The sequence below is a fragment of the Heterodontus francisci genome, chromosome 17, assembly GCF_036365525.1.
Source record: "Heterodontus francisci isolate sHetFra1 chromosome 17, sHetFra1.hap1, whole genome shotgun sequence".
Lineage (NCBI taxonomy): Eukaryota > Metazoa > Chordata > Chondrichthyes > Heterodontiformes > Heterodontidae > Heterodontus > Heterodontus francisci.
In genome coordinates, this window is record NC_090387.1 from 47,552,635 (window position 1) to 47,574,714 (window position 22,080).

Here is a 22,080-nt window from a genome sequence, read left to right on the forward strand (position 1 = left end):
CGTGGTTGCCAGATGTAAAATAAGATGGGGGTTAATGCCCTCTTCTAAGGTAGGAACGGACCTGGCAGCAAAGCTTTGTTGTGAATCGACTTTATTGAGTTAAAGGTAAGGACAATTTTATTAAGTTTTCAGATAAACTGTAGGCAGTGATTAACAGTCTAACACAGATACTACTGGGAGGAGAAACTGGAGGGCTGAGTGCATGACTGGTTTCAGTTTCTGCTTTTGGTCTTCAAGCTTTCTCTCGCTCGTAGTTCCTCTTATTGTTCAAAAGGTTCTCTCAGCCATACAGAGACACAGACAAGGCATCTTTTATCTTGCGGCTTTCAAATTAACCCTCCCTTTCCCCAACCAGTTATTAGTCTTGTACTCAAGGAAGTCTCTCAACCAACCAAGGATCATTTTGTTGTTGTTGCTAACCCTTCCGATTTATGTAGGTAATGCCTTTCCTTTTACATTCCATGGGTTCTTATCTCATTGAGAGACACATCTATGTTTTGTTCTCACAGGAGCTTGTTTTACTCTCTGCTTTCAGTGACTTTTTTTGCTGCAAGTAGGCATTTTAAAACTTGACAATCTCCCAGAATCCCTCTACCATGACATCTTGTCTATACTGTGCCCTATTTCCTAAGTTTTCCTACTTTACCATATATAAAGAAGAGTTCTAATACAGCTAAATGTTAGTTAATGATAATAAGTCAGTTGTTAGTTTACAATAGCGAGATTTTAACAATTAGTATTCTGGTTACTAACTTTTTCGTAACCTAATAATGTTACAATTGTCCTGCAATTTTTTCCATACACAGCACAATTCTCCCTAATATATGTGAAACAATATTTTGCCAAGTCCTTTCAGCGACCATGTTGATTTCTTCTTCACTGTTCTTTCTGTGTTGGCCATTCCTGCTGACCCGTTTCCTCTATTATATATTTTCAATGTGCTGGCTCTACACCAGACCACAAATAATACCTCAATCCATACAGTTCTATGATCAATGCACAAAAGATTCACCATGTTTTACAACACATACAATGTGTTGTCCATTGTAAAAAGCTGCTATTGTTGTGAACTAGTGTATCCTCTGACTCACTGTGAGCAACACCAAAGAGAACCATTAGTATATTGTAAAAAGTAACAAGTTGCAGAGAGTTTAAGGCAATAATTTAATTTCAAGGTTTTACTGTCATGTCTAAGTTTAATTTAAGTTTAATTTCATGGTTTATGGTATCATCAGAAATCCATGTTAGCATTGCTGTTTTATGCCCTCTGTTTTCCTGTGTCATTCCGAAAAGCAACAATACAATGCAATTTATGACTTCCACAATGACTTAGGAAATTTATCCATAGACTAGCTAAGGCATACAGACAGGAAAGGTTGCAGGTTTAATCTCTAGTTTGTGCTGACTTAATTGGTCCCAACCAGAGTAGCAGTCAGGTTGCTACAATTGCTTCAGAGGTAAAAGTGAGCCAGAGTTCACATGCATGACCACTATCCAGTAACCTCTGTTAATGAACGTGTAGATGGCAGCTGAGGACTGAATCCAATTTGACTGTAATGTTGCCATTAGTCGAGAGGTGTGCTGGCACTTTATGTCCATATTCACACATAAATAATGGTTAAAGGTGACAATTAGAAAAAAAATTTTAATCTTGGGATTTCAGATTCAGTGTTTATTTAACTTCCCATTCTAAGACCTAATTGACTGACATTTATATAGTATTTCACAACTTAAGTGTCAATTCATAACTTTAATTTCTCATTAGTGCAGTGTAATCCTGAATTTTCACTTGATATAAAACTCATTTGTAGTTCAACGGTCCCAAGTTGTTTCTTGTTTATTTCAATACAGCTGCTAGAGTGTGATTTTGTACAACTATGGTTTGTAATTCAAATGAATAATTATATATAAATTTATTGCCATTATTTAATATATCATGTGTATATTTGAATCATATGGAAGATTTTGTTGCTAGGCAATCACAGCAAGATGATTAATCGTATTCTGTAATATTTTTTCCAGAATACAGATGCTGCTCTACTGCCATGTATAAGTTACCCTGCATTTGCAGTGGATGATGATGCCTTGTTTGGTCAAACTCTTGAAAAAGTTGTTCGCAAACTGAAAGGAAAACATGGATTGAAACGCTTCTTAAGAGATGGATACAGAACAGGATTGGAGGACCATTCACGGCGTTATTATAAACCAGCAGAAATCAAGGTACTTTGGACAAATCTCTATATTGTCATTCACCTAATGAATAAATATTAATGAAAAATAAATCTTAATTTTTTGGAGTTTTGTTAATAAACCCTAATTTTGTAAATGAGTATTGTCCTTGTTCTTTTAGGCAACCTTTGTTCACAGCACATTCCACTCTAAATGACGGATATACAGGCCAAGGCTTCTGTCTCTGCTTTGGTCTATGTTTCACCTAGTGAGAGCAAAGGTTTAATTTTCTCACTTAACTTTCAACTTTCTGGGAACAGAATCTCCGCTTTATTTGCTATTTCTTTGTATTACGCAGTGTTAAAATTTGGGGTATCAGAGTTAAATAACCCTTTAATCCCTTATTTTAAAGTTTTGAAATGTTAACCCTTATTGGTCACAGTGGTTATATTTTATTCATTACAAGTAAGACTTAACAGATGCTAATGTTTGAGCGTTGTATCAAAGTGCGACACCATTACCACTATGCCCTGGATGAAAGTGCGATCTCCATGTAACTACTCCCTGGTCGTGCCCCAGGTGCTGTGGTGTCAGTCAACGTAGCACGTAATTATTCCACAGTTTCTGTGTTCGGGGAATCTCCTCTTATACATTCTGTACACAGCAAAGCCTATGGAGACCAATTTAACCCAATCATTATCCCGTTTTTACTTGAAACAGTCCAGTTACAAAAGATGTCATTTATCCATCTGCTTGCCTAAGCCAGGTCAAACTCTCAAGATCTCTGGTTTCCCACGTTCTGACACGTGTCAGCTTGCAAACATTCCACTGTTAGTGCCTGACCAAAGCAAGGAAAACATGGTGGCCTTGGCACCCAGGTGTCTTGTCCAGGATTCAAGGCATGATTGTTTTCTCTGCCTCTATCTGGGCCCCTGGAATTCAGCTAAGGTGTTTATCTTTTAGTTCTTATGCAGCAGGCTGCCTGTTTGTGCACTCTGCAAGATTTCTGCTGAAGTTTACGTTTTTACCATTTGGTCCCTTTCAAAGCCTTTAGGGTCGAAAACACTTGGTCAATGATGGCCCAAACCACAATTCCCATCAAGTCACCTCTCAGCTGCTTTTACCCAAGGTGCATCACCAGTAGGATTAAAATATAGTTCAATATAAGATTTAGTATAGCAATAAAATTAAGGAGGTGTACAGTCAGTCGTAGTATTTAAGTTAATTTTTGTTCATTTGCAAGACAATGCAATGCATAGCCCTCTGCAGGCAAAAGGAGCATGTACAGGCTTCGTACCTTTTTTTTAAAGAAACCAAACCGTGAGGAACAGTAGTTCCCTGGTGCATTCTCTCTGGCAATGCCTTGTCCAGTCAGAATCGACTTGCCAACCAATCAGGCAGTATAAATTGTTGCTCCCTTTTAAATTTGGCATTCTTTCATCTGTCCAGATGAGTGCAAGCCAAAAAGCTTTGACAGCATGTCTCTTTTTTTTCAGCAGTATTCCAGCATGTTTCCAATGTTGTCTTCAGGCTTCTGGAGGGCTGCATTCAAGGACAAATACCAGCTCACCGTGTTTATTTGTGATGAGCACATTACCTTCAAATTGTTTCTGAAAAATCATTCCTAAAACTTCAGGAGAACTTTTTTTATATTTATCACCCCTAAGATTTATTTTGTGTTTGAAAATCAATAGTGATATTTGTATACGATGGCTCTTAATTTCATTTTTAATTTAGAGTGCCTATTCTTTCTTGCAATTGTTATCTAAGTATGCTTTACAGAGGGTGTTTCTGTTATTATCTGGTTATTTAATCTTAACGATAATTAAAACATGAATTTGGACATAGCCCACTAGCAGTCAGTGATTATATGTAAAACTCTTTGTCTTTCCACACAAATAAGTGTAAGTGCAGTTGTTGAAATCTCAGCTCTAACTTTTCACAAAAATAACCCTTGCCACATTAAACATAGGATCAAATCACTATAGGTTGCCTATGCTGTGGTTGATCAGCTTGTAGCTTCCAGTTGTTGACTGTCAGTTGCAAATAGGTTTATATTTTATTTTATGAGAATGGACAAACTTCTGTCCAAATCTACATCTGCATTTTATAAAAATATATTTTTCTCCTAGCATCATTATTTGAAATGGCTCAAACTTGATGTTCAGATTATAAAAGATAAACATTTAGGAATAAAATCTGCTTTATCTTAATAAACAGCTTATATTTAAGTTATAACCATTTATAAATGTATTATTAAAAGTAAATGTCAACAACACTACTCATTAACTTAATAAAATATTTAAAATGATTTTTCCTTTCTAGCTGTTCGATGGCATTGAATGTGAATTTCCCCTGTTTTATATTTACTTAATAATTGACGGTGAGTAGAACTTCCAGTTTGCTTTATTTGGTAAGAAATTCTTGCTTTAATGTATGGAACATGTCACTTTCAGATTCATGTTGGACCAGAAGTATATAGTTTACATTAAATTACTTGGTTTGCTGTACAAGGAACATAAGCAATATTGAAATTTGAAAGTAACAATTAGAACAGATATAGGTATGGAAACACTGGGGGTAATTTTGGCTATGGTTGGTAATGTAAATCGGGCGATATTGATTCAGCCACCATTATACATTTTTCCCAATTTTCATTTCCATTGACTTCGAAGATTGGGATACAGATTCCATAGTAGCCTTCAAAAGGGAATAGGATAAATACTTGAAGGAGAAAAAAATTGCAGGGCTATGTGGGAAGAACGGGGGAGCAGGATGAACTGGATTGATCGTCGGAAACTGGCGCAGACTTGATGGGCCAAATTGACCGCTTTCTGTGCTATACTATTCTATGATTCTATATAAATCATAAATATTAGGGGAAAAAACAAACCTGTTCATTTTGTTTGATCTAAAAATGGCTTATGATGAGCAAGAACACTTATGCTAGATTTATCAGACAGATCTAAGAATTAAATAACAGTAAGCAATTCTTTTTTTATTTTTTCTCAAGATGTGGATGGAATCTTTCCTAGTTACCCTGGGAAGGTTAAATGCTGCCGCTCTTACAATGATTGTGCTCCCATGGCATTACATAGAGACTTCAAGGACTTGAAGGCCAGGGGGAGGTGGCTGGCATTTTCTTGTTGGCAATGGTCATTGCCTAACACTTCTGTGGAGTGACTGTTATCTGCCATTTGTCAGCCTATGCCTGGATGTTTCCCAGGTTCTGCTAAAGGTGTTGATCATCACCTACCATTCCATTCTCAACTGACAAATCAGTACTCTTTCATGTTGAATGCCACTTTGATTAGGTTCTGAGGGCAACAAGGGCACAAAGTATACTCTGAGTGGGGTACTTCAATATTAACCACGAATATAGACTTGTTCGGTGTCGCAGTCTGCACTGTGGAAGCTGCATGTGGTTTGAACGCTGTTTAAAGAGGCTCGCCTTGTGATGATGAGGTCTAGCTGGTGCCAACGACGTGATCTTGGGTGCCTGAAAGAAACCTGGTGACAGGGCTCAGTATGAAAGAACAAGTTGGTGATGCAGAGGTTATGATAGGTACACAACTCAAGCAGTCTCTGTCCATTCTCATTCATCCTTCCAATGCCATAGTACCCAAGGCAGGAGGGCCATGAGTCATGGTCCGCCTCAACCCTGGCATTAAAGCCCCCCAGCAGGAACAGATGTTTGGTATTGGGGATGCTACTGATAATATTATGGAGTTCCTCGTAGAACTGGTTTTTAGTTTCAGGTGGGGAGCAGAGTGTTGGAGCATAGATGCTGAGTAGGTGTACTGGACCAGAGGCGGTGAGCAGACGGATGGACAGTATGCGTTACAAGCCATTTGAAGGTGGCTCTATCGTGCTGAGCAGAGAGTTTCTGATGGCGAAGCCCACTCCATGCTGTCTTGGTTCTTCAGGATCCCTACCGTGCCAGAAGAAGGTGTAGTCTTGCTCTCTTAGAGATCCGCTCACAGGGAGGCGTGTCTCCTGAAGTGCTGCAATGTCCACATTGAGTCTACTGAGCTCGTTGTTAATAATGGCGGTCTTACACGAATTGTTGATTTGTGTAAGGTCTTCCGACAGGCCAGGACACATAGTTCTGACGTTCCAGCTTGCAAAACGAAGGGCTGGTACCTTCTTTCCTTTTTTTGTTGTGCTGTTTGGTGCGGTGTTGTAGTACACTTTTCGGGCAATGACCCTGAGCTCCAAGCACCCATTGAAGCAAGTGAACTGTGGCGGGACAGAACCTTACTGACCGGGGGCTGCCCAGTTTGAGGCGGGCGGTAGCTGTCCAGTGAGATGCGATGACTTCTCCCACCGACAAAGGCAACCCGTGGCGCCCAATCTCTACGCCAATTGAGCTGGACTTATAACCAGTAACTGCTGCCTTCCGTGTTGTTTTGGTCGCTGTGAGGTGACTATGGAGTGACCTCTCCATGGCACATGCCTGGGCGGAATGTATGGAGGTTGTGAGTTGCCCAAGTGTCAAAACCCCCATCTCGGCCTTCCTGGTGGGGTCCAAAGGAATGCCGAGCACGACGTTTGGCACCAGTACGGCTGCAGGAACTGCCGGAAACATGCCAAAGGTGACACATGACTGCCTTCGGGGTTCCGCTCCAGGTTTTCTGTTAGGGTTTACTCCCTTAGCCTTGATCTCTCCCAAGACACCCACAAGGCAGTGTGGTGTGCAGTAAGGTTAGACTCAAACCAAAGAAGCTGCATCACTCCAAGCAGAAGGGCCGCCCGCACATCAACACCAGCAGAATTTCTTATCCACAGCTGTTAAATAAGTTTCTAAATTCACTTGAAAAAGCCCTTCAAAACACTCCTGCAGGGGATGCAGAGATCAAGTGGGCCCACATCAGAGACGCCATCTATGACTCAGCTATGACCACCTATGGCAAACGTGTGAAGCAGAGTGCAGACTGGTTTCAATCTCACTTTGAAGAGCTGGACCCTGTCATAGCCGCTAAGCACATTGCACTGTTGAACAACAAGAAAGCCCCCAGCGAGTTAACATCCGTAGCACTTAAAGCAGACAGAGGCAATGCACAAAGAACAGCCAGGCACTGCGCAAATGACTACTGGCAACACCTAAACAGTCATATTCAGCTGGCCTCCGACACCGGAAACATCAGAGGAATGTATGATGGCATTAAGAGAGCTTTTGGGCCAACCATCAAGAAGATCGCCCCCCTCAAATCTAAATCGGGGACACAATCACTGACCAACGCAAGCAAATGGACCGCTGGGTGGAGCACTACCTAGAACTGTACTCCAGGGAAAATGTTGTCACTGAGACCGCCCTCAATGCAGCCCAGTCTCTGCCAGTCATGGATGAGCTGGACATACTGCCAACAAAATCGGAACTCAGTGATGCCATTGATTCTCTAGCCAGCGGAAAAGCCCCTGGGAAGGACGGCATTACCCCTGAAATAATCAAGAGTGCCAAACCTGCTCTACTTCCAGCACTCTATGAACTGCTTTGCCTGTGCTGGGACGAGGAAGCAGTACCACAGGAAATGCGCGATGCCAATATCATCACCCTCTACAAGAACAAGGGTGACCCCGGTGACTGCAACAACTACCATGGAATCTCCCTGCTCAGCACTGGGGAAAGTCTTCACTCGAATCATTTTAAACAGACTCCAAAAGTTAGCTGAGCGTGTCCACCCTGAGGCATGGTGTGGCTTTCGAGCAGAGAGATCCACCATTGACATGCTGTTTTCCCTTCACCAGCTACAGGAAAAATGCCGTGAACAACAGATGCCCCTCTACGTTGCTTTCATTGATCTCACCAGAGCCTTTGACCTCGTCAGCAGACGTGGTCTCTTCAGACTACTAGAAATGATCGGATGTCCACCTAAGCTACTAAGTATCATCACCTCATTCCATGACAATATGAAAGGCACAATTCAGCATAGCGGCGCCTCATCAGACCCCTTTCCTATCCTGAGTGGCATGAAACAGGGCTGTGTTCTCGCACCTACACTGTTTGGGATCTTCTTCTCCCTGCTGCTCTCACATGTGTTCAAGTCTTCAGAAGAAGGAATTTTCCTCCACACAGTATCAGGTGGCAGGTTGTTCAACCTTGCCCGTCTAAAAGCGAAGACCAAAGTACAGAAAGTCCTCATCAGGGAACTCCTCTTTGTTCACGATGCTGCATTAACATCTCATACTGAAGAATGTCTGCAGAGACTTATCGACAGGATTGCGGCTGCCTGCAACGAATTTGGCCTAACCATCAGCCTCAAGAAAACGAACATCATGGAACAGGATGTCAAAAATGCTCCATCCATCAATATCGGCGACCACGCTCTGGAATTGGTTCAAGAGTTCACCTACCTAGGCTCAACTATCACCAGTAACCTGTCTCTCGATGCAGAAATCAACAAGCGCATGGGAAAGGCTTCCACTGCTATGTCCAGACTGGCCAAGAGAGTGTGGGAAAATGGTGCATTGACATGGAACACAAAAGTCCAAGTGTATCAAACCTGTGTCCTCAGTACCTTGCTCTACGGCAGCGAGGCCTGGACAACGTATGTCAGCCAAGAGCGACATCTCAATTCATTCCATCTTCGCTGCCTCTGGAGAATCCTTGGCTTCAGGTAGCAGGACCATATTTCCAACACAGAAGTCCTCGAGGCGGCCAACATCCCCATCGTATACACCTGACTGAGCCAGCGGCGCTTGAGATAGCTTGACCATGTGAGCCGCACGGAAGATGGCAGGTTACCCAAGGACACATTCTACAGCGAGTTCGTCACTGGTATCAGACCCACTGGCTGCCCATGTCTCCGCTTTAAAGACGTCTGCAAACGTGGCATGAAGTTCTGTGACATTGACCACAAGTCGTGGGAGTCAGTTGCCAGTGATCGCCAGAGCTGGCAGGCAGCCATAAAGGCGGGGCTAAAGCGTGGCGAGTCGAAGAGACTTAGCAGGTGGCAGGAAAAAAGACAGAAGTGCAAGGGGAGAGCCAACTGTGTAACAGCCCCGACAACCTACCATATCTGCAGCACCTGTGGAAGAGTCTGTCACTCTAGAATTGGCCTTTATAGCCACTCCAGGCCTTGCTTCACAAACCACTGACCACCTCCAGGCGCTTACCTGTTGTCTCTCGAGACAAGGAGGCCAAAGAAGATTCACCACTGACCAACTGGCCAAGTCTTTTGAGCCTTCATGGATTTGGAGTTACACTAATCTGATGTTGGCTGTCTGAAATGACCACGTCGAGGTGTTGCTTGATTACTCTGTGGGACAGCCTTTCCAGCTTGGATTTTAGTTGATCAAATATTGACCAAGAAGACTAATGCAGAGTCGACTGCGCTGGGATTATCTTAAACGGATGCTTGAGTCACTGCTTATAGCTCCACCTTATAATTATCTTACTGTTCTGCTTTGTAGCCTTTTATTTTAAGAATCAACTACTTATAAAGAGTGAGTTGTATGTAGACCAGACAAGTTGGGGGTTGCAGGTTCATTTTGCTCAATAATACCAGCATATCAGTTGGATTTCATGGTCACTTTAGGGAAGGGCAATAAATGCTGGCCATGCCAGTAACATTCATCCCATGAACAAATGAAAAAAAAAAGTATCGCCTCAAACATTTTACATTGGATTTCATCTGCCATGTGTTTGGCAATTTCCTCAGCCTTATGTCCGCTTGAAGTCTCTTCCTAGCTTCCTCACTGTTTGTTACGCTTACAAGTTATGTGTCATCTGCAAATTTCAAAATTGTGCCTTCAAGTCCAAGTCATCAATGTATATCAAAAGCAGCAGTGGTCCAAGGACTGAACTGGGAAATGCCACTGCATACCTTTCTCCAGTCCAAAAAAGCCGTTCACTACAAACCTTTTTTTTTCTAACCCTTATACAATTTTGTGTTTATGCTGCTACCGACCCCTTTTATTCCATTGGCTTCAATTTTGTTAGTAAGCCTAATATGTGGTACTTTATCAAATGCTGTTTGGAAGTTCATATACACATTTGCACTGCCATCATCCACCCTTTTTGTTACCTCTGTGCTAAGTGTAATCATAGCTCTTGACAATTACTGTCCATTTCCTCAATTGCATCTCAAATGCCTTTTGAATGACAAACATACAGTCTTTGGAATGTTGTGTATTGTGTCAACCAGCCATTTTTTTGCCACTTTTTTACCATATTGGGCCTGAGGGTCTAGACTTTGGTAAAGTGGACTTTTGGCTCCTTGTACACCTGAGGATGTTGGGTATAAAAGACGCAATCCAAAAGTTTAAATGAAAAGTTAGAGAACTGGAAGGTGAACTGTGAGGTGAATTGTTGATTTGTGTCATTTATACTGTTTATTATTAAATGCATCTTGTTCAGTATAACTATGTTTACCATTTTATCTGGAAGAAGTTGAACATCATGTGATCATGTATGATCACATACGAATGAATTTAAATTATTTGACTGAATTAGTTTGTTTTGAATACTGATGTCTGAAATATATATAGCAGAGGGATGTGCATGGTTTGACAGTATAGCTGTTGGCCATTCATTAATATAGCTAGTTGCATTAGGCAGAATATTAAGGAGGTGTAATGTCTGGGATTTAGACCAAATGTGCAAATTTCCAAATCTCATGAGATTTATGAACTTGAATCGAGGCATCATTGTATTTTTACTGTGAAAGTTATTGTGTTTTATTAGTGTGTGAGACTGATCTATGGTACTCCTTTATTGTTTAGACAATGGGATCTTTGTTTTCTGCTTTCACTATCAATGGATAATACTTTCACTGTGTTAAATAGTAAGTAATTTGGGACATTAGAGTCTTGTCACTGTATGCAGGTTCCTATATAAAATAGATCTCTAAGGCACAGATTATGTGAAAAATATTTAACAAACATGATGTTGTCACAGCTGATATTTACTGTATTGTTATTGAATATTATACATCATAAATATCAGTATACAGTGAATTAAAGGGAAAGTTAGTAAAAATATTATAGGATAGTAAGTGTTTGTAGAAACAAATTCAAAAAGATGATAACTTGTTTTCCACAGGAGTATTTAGGGAAAAACCGGAACAAGTGAAAGAATACATGGGGCTCCTTGAACCATTGCTTCACCAGTCATATGATGGTAAGGAAGCACTTTATGTTCCTTGTGATCATATTCAAGCAAGATACAGTCTATTATTTTATTTTTCTATGTTTTTGGTGTATATGGAGAGAAAATTGTAAGCAAATTTGGCATGTTTGATGCAATATTTTGAACAAAAACATTTGTGAGATTACTTTATAACGATCAGTTATTCTTGTTTGTCCTGGTTGTAGCCGTGAGTTGGAGAGTTCATAAAAATATAATTTTATGCACCGCAGGGTACCCCACCAACGCAAACACATTCTTATTTGTAACCCCAATGCGAAGTTAAGCTTTCGTGCTTGTGGCTACAACAGGTTGGCCTGTTGATCCATAAATAAAATATGGGGCAGGGAGAGATTTTTGAAAATATCTTAATCTTACAAGCACCATTTGTTTGGATTTCTTTTCAATGGAAAGGTAATTAAAAACGTCTCTTAAAATAATTGATTGTTAGGTCTGAATTGTTGGAATTTTAATGGTGTCTGGCCTTCCATTGCAAGATCTGCTGGGCTAAGCACCTCCTGCAGCTCTGTTGCTCTTCAGTGGTGCTCCCATTCTCCATTTGGTTCCTCCTCACAGTAATGCATCTGATTAAATTTGCTTCCTAATTCTCTGTGTTGCTGTTCATGCATGTTCTGACTTGTGCCATCTCTGGAGCTCTCATTTTCCAGAGGCTCTGAACCTGCTATCATTGTACTGATAAAAATTTCTAATTTCATTTCAAGGACTATCTTAGTAAAATGAGAGCAGTACAGTTCTCCATTTACGGCACCCAGTGTACTTTCAGGTGAAGTTTCGCTTTGTCTAGACACAAATTAAATTTTCCATTTGTCTGACCAGAAATGTATTTTACCTAGAACCTATTGGATTAGTGTGAATCTTCCATCTCATTTTCCACTCAGTATGATCTCTTCAAGGGAAGTTGTCAACGTGTGCTGAATTCAGTACGCTTTTCTATTTGTTATAGATGTGTATACCCTAGAAACTATATTGAAACTGCCCAAAATAATGTCATATTGAAAAGATTCTTACAACCAGTGAAGAAAGCAAACTTCCATCCAGTCAAATGGATTGAAAGTCACCATTATGCTCTTTCACAAATGTGTAACCCACTGTGTTACTGAGTGGTTTCATGATTGCTTAATAAAGGAGTTTAATTCTTTACTTTATTGTAGAAATGTACCTGGATATCTAAATTGTGTCATTGGGGAGAAAAATCAAGGGAAAATGAAGGAGAATGCTCTTACATTTAGTGGTACTGTTAGATTCAAGTCAGTATCTGAGAAGCAAGTGGATTAAAGCCACTGTTGTGCAGTTCAGCTCTTTTATAATCCCTATATTACTAACTTGAAAGTCTGATCATTGTGTTAGTGATTGTATTCCCAGTGATGCACTCCCATCACACCAGGAAAAGGGCCTAAACAACCAGTCCTCCATTGTGGTTGCCAGTTTCCCAGTCGTGCTTAAATTTAGCTTGCTGGGAAAATTATGACTTCTAAGAAGTTGATCTGACAGTGCTGTGCTCCAGCTCATTTGTGCTAGGCCATTAGTGTGTCTGGTTTCCAGGAGAGCTCCCAGCAGGGTTATCTCGTGTAACAACTTCACTTTGGATGAAAAGAATCCAGCTACTGACTAATATGAAGCAATTAAGGCACATTGTAATTCTGTTAAACATTAACATGACAGATTCATTATTTATTGCTAAACTGGCTTAAAGCCATGATGATTTTTCCTTAATAAATATTTGACCAAGGGCCAACACTGTATGGAGAGGGCATCTCTCTGCAACTGATGTAGCTTACAGCTTCAAAAAAAAGGATTCAGCTAAAAATGGTAATTCATCTATAAATTGCCACCAAAAATTGAATTTAGAATGTGAAACCTTTACAAAAGACTCAAATTTATCTTCATTTGGCAAAAGCTGAACAGATTTTAACATTGCAAATGACTATATTACTTACCCAAAATAATGATGAATTAATTCCATTGTTTATAGTTTTCCCCAAAGATTTGAGATTCAGTTTTCAAATGCAACTATCTGTTATGGTACAGTCTGGGAACTCCGAGCGAGTGCAGCAACAAAAAATAGAATTTGAATCTCAGGGTTTTATTGGAAAATCAATAGACAGTGATATTGATTCATTACAATTTTTTCCATCTGCCTATTTCATGCTTATGGTGATGTTTCTTGCTGTGTCACAGATCTCCTCTGTCCTCTTTTAGCCTGTTATGCTTCTTTAGTTTTAGTTTTAGTTTTAGAGATACAGCACTGAAACAGGCCCTTCGGCCCACCGAGTCTGTGCCGACCATCAACCACCCATTTATACTAATCCTACACTAATCCCATATTCCTACCACATCCCCACCTGTCCCTATATTTCCCTACCACCTACCTATACTAGGGGCAATTTATGATGGCCAATTTACCTACCAACCTGCAAGTCTTTTGGCTTGTGGGAGGAAACCGGAGCACCCGGAGGAAACCCACGCAGACACAGGGAGAACTTGCAAACTCCACACAGGCAGTACCCAGAATCGAACCCGGGTCGCTGGAACTGTGAGGCTGCGGTGCTAACCACTGCGCCACTGTGCCGCTCACACTCTGAATCTAACTACCCTCCCTACTTCCCATATTGTTTAACTTTTTTAATAATGCTGCAGCTTCCTGCACTTGCTTTCACAAAGAGAGATATTCAGTGTCTATTATGGTGTTCTGGAGAAAATAACCACTCTTTCAAGTCCACGGGATTAAAGTAAATAAAAGTTTTTAATCAAGCACCGGCGCACGGGAGAAGTGTCTGGTTTTGTGAAGGGGATGTCGTGTCTTACTAATTTGATTGAGTATTTTGAGGAAGTGACGAAGATGATTGATGAAGGAAGGGCAGTGGATGTTAACTATATGGACTTTACTAAAGCCTTTGACAAGGTCCCGCATGGCAGACTGGTACAAAAGGTGAAGTCACACGGGATCAGAGGTGAGCTGGCAAGATGGATACAGAACTGGCTCGGTCATAGAAGACAGAGGGTATTAGTGGATGGGTGTTTTTCTGAATGGAGGGATGTGACTAGTGGTGTTCCGCAGGGATCAGTGCTGGGACCTTTGCTGTTTGTAGTATATATAAATGATTTGGAGGAAAATGTAGCTGGTCTGATTAGTAAGTTTGCGGACGACACCAAGGTTGGTGGAGTTGCGTAAAATGATGAGGATTGTCAGAGGATACAACAGGATATAGATCGGTTGGAGACTTGGGCGGAGGAATGGCAGATGGAGTTTAATCCGGACAAATGTGAGGTAATGCATTTTGGAAGGTCTAATGCAGGTGGGAGGTATACAGTAAATGGCAGAACCCTTAGGAGTATTGACAGGCAGAGAGATCTGGGCGTACAGGTCCACAGGTCACTGAAATTGGCAACACAGGTGGATAAGGTAGTCAAGAAGGCGTACGGCATGCTTGCCTTCATCGGTCGGGGCATAGAGTATAAAAATTGGCAAGTCATGTTGCAGCTGTACAGAACCTTAGTTCGGCCACACTTAGAATATTGCGTGCAATTCTGATCACCACACTACCAGAAGGACGTGGAGGCTTTGGAGAGGGTACAGAGGAGGTTTACCAGGATGTTGCCTGGTCTGGAGGGCATTAGCCATGAGGAGAGGTTGGAAAAAATCGGATTGTTTTCACTGGAACGACGGAGGTGGAGGGGCGACATGACAGAGGTTTACAAAGTTATGAGTGGCATGGACAGAGTGGATAGTCAGAAGCTTTTTCCCAGGGTGGAAGAGTCAGTTACTAGGGGACATCGGTTTAAGTTGCGAGGGGCAAAGTTTAGAGGGGATGTGCGAGGCAAGTTTTTTTACATAGAGGGTGGTGAGTGCCTGGAACTTGCAGCCAGGGGAGGTGGTGGAAGCAGATACGATAGCGACGTTTAAAAGACATCTTGACAAATACATGAATAGGAAGGGAATAGAGGGATATGGGCCCCGGAAGTGCAGGAGGTGTTAGTTTCGGCAGGCATCAAGATCGGCGCAGGCTTGGAGGGCCGAATGGCCTGTTCCTGTGCTGTACTGTTCTTTGTTCTTTGAAACATCCAGAGGTTTCTCAGTGAAACAGAGTCTGTAGTACAAATTTATAGAATACAATAACCATTACTCATTTGTTCACACTACCCTGACACATTCCAGGTCTGCAGCTTGATCAATAAACTGGATTGTATTGCCCCACTAACATTCTCCTGTCGTCTCTTTTCCCAGCCTTAAAGCTGGCATCTCCCACAGTTTATGGCCTCCTGTTCCATCTGTATTCACACCCGTATCTCCTTGATTAGTGAAGCAAGGACAGCATGTTTACACAGATGTGGAGGCAATTAGGCTGTGGTTGTACTACCTTCCCAGGACTGTGGCCACGTATCTCATCATGCCCTTGTTTCCCACAACTACAGTGGTTTTCCATATTCCCTCTAAGACTGTTAGCATATCCTAATGCTAAATAATCTACTGATGTTGCCCTACTGGTCCCACTTCAATGGTTGAGAGAGCTCTACCATCTGTTCTAATACTTAGAAACCTGAACATTACAAAAGGTGGTAATGGACTGATTTAAGTCGACAAAGGAAGCTGGGAGGCTGCACTTACCAAGAGGATTCATTGCAAGAGCAAAAGCAGGGGGAGCAACATTATTTTATCGTGTCAACTAAAATGAGTAAATGGAAGTGTGATAGATTAAGTAGGATTTTGACTACATGTGGAGCAGGCAGAACAGGAAAAATGACTTCCTGTCAGGGAAGTAGCTCATGCACTCAACACACACAAACAACATCTGTTAATTTTGCATCATATATATACTATTCCTTTTGAAAATGAAGAGGGAGAAAACATGACCCCTTTTGCAATGCTTGTGATTTCAATTAACCTGATTGAACTGATTAACCAACCAATCCATCCTGCCTATTTTAAGAAAATCAGTTCCAGGTTAAATCCCATTTCAGAAATATTTTGAGTAATGAATGAGATGTTATATTTAACATAATGCCAACAACCTTATGTAGACCCAGTTCGTTTCACCAGAAAACATTTAGTTATGGGCTTAGTCAGTGAGTGGTGATGACAAATCAGTGATCCTGGATGCTAATCTGAACATTTTGGTGATTTAAGGTTCAATGCTAAAGACACAGCAGTTACTTACCTAGAACTGAATTTTAAAATGAATGCTGGAATGAATTGAAAGGGTAATTTTTCCTAACATGCAGATGAATTTTTATAAAAGCCTTGCAGTAGAACAACCAAAAGAGATACTTTGCACTGAAATAAGTGTCCTACCACTAATGTAATGTTCTTATTTCAAAAGTAGTTGCACATTGGAATATGTACAAGTTACAACATGAAAACACACCATTTGGCCCAATTAGTTGAATTGACATTTACCCTCCACACGAACAAATAGTTCTAATTACATTTGTCCACCATAGTCCCATATCCCTTCAACTACAGCTGTGGATGGGGCTTTAAACTAAAAGGGAGGGGGAGGGAGGAAGGGTGTTAGGTGAAGGGAGATTTAGAAATCTGAAGAGAGAAGTCGAGGCAGTAGTGTAGTGATTTGGGTAAAGACAATCAGAGTGGGACAGGAAGGGGTAGAGAGTTTAAAGGTAATACTGCATCAGCAAATAAGGTCCATGCATAGAGCAGTAATAAAAAAAATTAAAGGCTCTTTATTCAAATGCACAAAGCATCCGTAATAAGGTAGATGAACTGACTGGAAAAATAGAGATAAATGGTTGAGATCTGATCGCCATTACAGAGATGTGGCAAGATTTTCCATCCGGGGTCAGGAAGCCGACAGGACCTTTTCTGAGTTCCGACCCAGCCCTGGGGTGGGGTGGGGTGTGGGTGATATAGTCGCAGTCTGTGATTTTTGCAGAGGTGGTTTGCTAATGGGTTGGGCTGCCAATTTGCAGCTGTGGGGATGGGAATGGAGACAGGACTGAAGAAGTGTAGGGCCCCAGTTAAACACAATTTGGCAGTCATTTGCAGGAGAAAATGCAAGCGCCAGGGACTGAAGAAGAGAGGCAGAAGCCTGCCACCTGGGGCAGCCCCTTGATTCTCCAGTGCCAACCTCAAGGTCCTTCTGGAGGCAGTGAAGGAGAGGGGCGGAAGATCCTCTTTCAGTAGGGTGGAAGAAGAAGGTCACCCTCCCAAATAAAGCTGGCACAGCTGCAGGTGACACCATCAGCAGCAGAAGTGCCATCCGTAGCAACTGGGTCCAGTGCCGGAAAAGGTTCAATGACCTCCTTTGTTCTAGCCAGGTGAGTGTAACGCCAGACCCTGATGGTAAGCCTCTAGGTATTCAACCTCCAGCAGACACTCCAGCTGAGGAGCCTGAGCGTGCATGCGGCTCCTGAACATGGGAGGAACGTGTGCCCAGAGTTCTTACTAATCCTTCAGCAAGGCACAGAGCCACAATACTGTTGAGGATTTGGCAGCACTGATACATGCCTCTACCTGTCAATGCAATGCTAGCATTGGTCACAGAGGCCAGCAGTGCCTTATCTCTCTCTCTCTTTTATCCTTGCAGGAGAAAAGGGCTCACAATGCCAGAGAAAGGACTCTAACAGGAGGAGGAATGCCCCATATCCACATTGTGACTGCTGTGGAGGCGGGAGCAATGGTGATCACAAGGGGGCCCCCCGAGGAGCAAGTCAGGGAAGGAGAGATGGGCATTCCTGATAGAGGGGGTGAAAAGATATTGCAGTTGTAGGTGAAAAGGGTGGAATGCACTCCACCCCATCTGACAGCATGCCAATGACTCAGCTGCATTGGGAAGCCTCAGCACTGCAGAGGCGTCTGCTGTCACACGCTAGTTGTTAGGATCTCTTCTTGTGTCTTCCACGGGTTCTGATGTGGGGGAGGGAAGCCTGAGACAGCAGGGCAAGCACCGCCACATCTTATAAGCACACCATCCACCAACGCAGATACACTCACACCAGTGGGTACTCATGCGCGGTTAGATAAGGTGGCATTGGGTGAAGAGCAGAAGGAGGTGAGAGAGGCAGAGGCGGCTGTGGGCAGCCCCATTCGGAGGATGGCGGACAGACTCAGCAATGCTCAGCTGGGCACAGCTGCATGGCCTCGGGAGTCACAAGAAAGGAGGCTCTACTTAGAGCAGTAACAACAGATGTGTACCCACCTGTCAGAGTTCCCAGAGAGTGCAGGGTCATAGGCTGAGAATGGAGCAGTCTGCATTGACATCAGTGGAGCAGCCTCTGGAGGGGTCCCACTGGCACCTCCACGACTAGGACGACTGCCATGTGCATATCAATGGCAATCAAAGGCAAGTGAGCGGCTGCCTCCACCTCATCCAAGGCCATAAGGGAAGCACTGCGTAGAAGTGTTTGAGGGTGGAGGCCACCACATCAGGCAGAGCACTGAGTGGTTCACTGGGGTTTGCCTCACCTGTAAATGTGCACTTTTTACTTCTTGAATACAATGTAAATATTGACACACGGCGCCAGATGTGTGAGCTTCCATTCTTTAATGGCGATACTGAAAATGAGGGAAGAAATGGTGAAGGGAAGCAAAGGTCACTGAAGGGGGACAGTGAAACTTCTGGACAGATCTGCATCATTCATTGGAGGTAAGAGTGGATCAAGGCTGCATCTTCAATGGAAGTGTCTTCAATGGACGTGCTCTCACAGGCAGCTCAAAGAGAGTTCCAGACTGTACGATCCTCCTGTGTTGGGAGGGCTCAGCTGCAACATGCCTGGTTCAGATGATTCCTGATATTGATGGCATTCTGATGAGATCCTTGAGTCCTGCACAGGGCCTGGCCAGCTCCCTGTGCAACTGGGGCATCTCTGTGCTCTGCATCATCCTTCCCCCTCCGCTTCTACTTCCTGCTCCTCCTCTTACTGCAATGAGCTGTGTCGTTCCAGTGCCTCACCCTCTTCCACGTCCAGATTTCTCTGGAGTTCCATGTTATGGAGAGCAGCCGACCACCATAATACATGGGACCCTTGCAGGAATGCACTACAGGGTGTCACCAGACCGGTCCAGGCACCATAATTGCACCTTCAGAAGCCCAATGGCTTGCTTGGTAGTGGTTCTTGTGAACAGATGACTTTGGTTGTAGTGCCTCTGTGGCTCCGACTCAGGGTCACGTAAACAGGTGAGTAACCATCTCTTCAAAGGATAATCCTTGTTCCCTAAAATCTATCCACGGAGTTTGAGGGGGGTGGAAAGAAGAGCTGCGGCACCCTGGACTGCCGGAGGATGAGGCAGTCACGGCAGATGCCAGGAAAATGAGCACACAAATGCTGGAAGCTCTTGTTGTGGTTGCAAACCAGTTGAACATTGAGGGAGTAGAAGCCCTTCCTGTTGATGAATCTCACTGGCTGGACAGTGGTGCCTTGATGGCCACATTTGTGCAATCGATGATGTCCTGCACCTGGGAATCCAGCAATGAAGGCGAAACCCACTGCCCTTTGTGCCTGTCTGGCCCCATCTGTCTGAAATTGGATGTAATGTCCAGCTGTCACAAATAGGGCATCGGTAACCTGTGCGATGCAGTGGTGTGCAGCCGTTTATGAAACGTCCCCAAGATCCGCAGTTGTTCTTTGGAAAGAGCCTGAGGCAAAGAAGTTCAAGACCACAATGACTTTGATAGCTACTGGCAGATCATGGTGAGCAGTGCTTCCGCCACAAGGGAACAAATCTCTGTGACCATCGGCCTGGATAGGTGCAGTCTCCCACGGCACTGATTCTCTGACATGTCCAGATAACTCTTTTTTTCGGCAGTAGATCCTATGCTGAGGGCATGACCTCCATTGTCTTTCTGCCCCTTGTCCCTCTCTTTTATCCTCCTCATGTCTGGGGCTCTGCCTTGGCTGCTGAGGATGTTGATCCTCTGCCACTAGACCCAAGATCTGAGAATTATGCTTCCATTACCAGCTGCTGCCTTCCTTTTGCTCAGCTGGACTCCCAATAATGTCTGGAAGCCCAACACCCTCCTCTATGCCCCCAGGATGCTGACCCCCCCCCCAGCACTGACTAAACATGTACAGACTACTCTCCTTGCAATCTTTACATACCCAGTGGCACCTGTGTGCCAATGGCTGAGTGCCCCTCTCAGCCGTGCTTCCTTTTATGGGCGCACCTAAGTTTATGGTGTGGCCATGACTGGCTCCCCACTGTGTTTCTGCCTCCATGTATCTGCTCCAGCGTGCAATCTATGCGTCCCCACCAAAATCCCAAGATGGCCTTCAACACGCTGACAATGAGCTCGTTAACACCATTAATTGCCCTCATTCCCAAATCTGGTCCCACCTTCCCCCTTCCTGAAGAAAATCACCAGTCTAGGGACTGTTCAACTGGTTTGCAACCACAACAAGAGCTTTGGTTCCCACTCCCATTGGGACCTAAATGTCCTGTCCATGATTAGAAGGTGACCAAGGTTGGAAAATAAATATTCCAGGGTGAATTACATTTCAAAAAGACAGACAGAATGGAAAAGGAGGAGGAGTAGCCTTGATAGTAAAGGATGACATAAGCACAATTAGCAAGAAAGCATCTTGGCTCATAAGATCAGAAAGTAGAATCAGTATGGGTGAAGATTAGGAAAAACAAGGGTCAGAATCTGCTGGTGGGAGTAGTTTATAGGCCCCGTTGCAATAGTTATACTGTTGGACAGAGCATTAAGCAAAAAATAATTGAAGCTTGTGACAAAGGCAATGTAGTAATTGTGGGGGGCTTCAATCCTTGTATAGACTGAACCAACCAAGTTGGAAAAGGTAGTGTGGAAGATGAGTTTGCAGATTGCCTTAGCAACGGTTTCCTTGAATAATATGTCGTGGAACCAACTAGGTATAAAGCTGTTTTAGATCTAGTATTGTGCAATGTGCTAGATTTAATCAGTAACCTCAAAGCAAAAGATCTTCTGGGAAAGAGTGATCATAGTACAATTGGTTTCCATATTAAGTTTGAAAGCAACATAATCCAGTCCCTAAGCAAAATTTTAAACTTAAACAAAGCCACATAGATATGAGAGGACAGCTGGCTTAGGTTGATTGGGTAAATAGACTAAAAGGTATGAGAGTAAATAAACAGTAGGAAACATTCAAAGAAACAAATCAAAATGTTCAACAAAAACACATTCCATTAAAAAACAAAAACTCAGTGGCGCAGTGGTTAGCACCGCAGCCTCACAGCTCCAGCGACCCGGGTTCAATTCTGGGTACTGCCTGTGTGGAGTTTGCAAGTTCTCCCTGTGTCTGCGTGGGTTTTCTCCGGGTGCTCCGGTTTCCTGCCACAAGCCAAAAGACTTGCAGGTTGGTAGGTAAGTTGGCCATTATAAATTGCCACTAGTATAGGTTGGTGGTAGGGATATGGGATTAGTGTAGGATTAATATAAATGGGTTGTTGATGGTCAGCACAGACTCGGTGGGCCGAAGGGCCTGTTTCAGTGCTGTATCTCTAAACTAAACTAAACTAAAGATCCATCTGTGAATTACTAGGGAGGTTAGGGATAGTATTCGATTAAAAGATGAGGCTTATAATTTTGCACAGAATATTGGTAAGCCTGAGGATTGGGAGTTTTAGAAACCAGCAAAGGATGACCAAAATTTGATAAAAAGGGGAAAATAGAATATGCAAGTAAACTAGCCAGGTTAATAAAAATAGATTGTAAGAGCTTTTACAAGTCTATAAAAAGGAGAGCAGCTAAAGTAAACATAGGTGTCTTAAAGAGGCAGAGATGGAATGAGGAAATGGCAGAGACGTTGAACAAATATTTTCTGTCTAT

The 22,080-nt window shown here is 42.8% G+C and overlaps 1 protein-coding gene across 6 annotated transcripts in view; it reads left to right on the forward strand.

Moving 5' to 3' along the window:
- phkb (phosphorylase kinase, beta) overlaps window positions 1–22,080 on the forward strand; it is a 368,089-nt gene that overhangs the window by 170,028 nt on the left and 175,981 nt on the right. For all 6 annotated transcript variants that reach the window (XM_068049379.1, XM_068049377.1, XM_068049380.1 and 3 more), the window contains 3 exons: window positions 2,023–2,220; window positions 4,495–4,552; window positions 11,213–11,290. In XM_068049379.1, coding sequence (XP_067905480.1) covers window positions 2,023–2,220; window positions 4,495–4,552; window positions 11,213–11,290 — 334 coding nt within the window. The remainder of the gene's footprint in view (window positions 1–2,022; window positions 2,221–4,494; window positions 4,553–11,212; window positions 11,291–22,080) is intronic.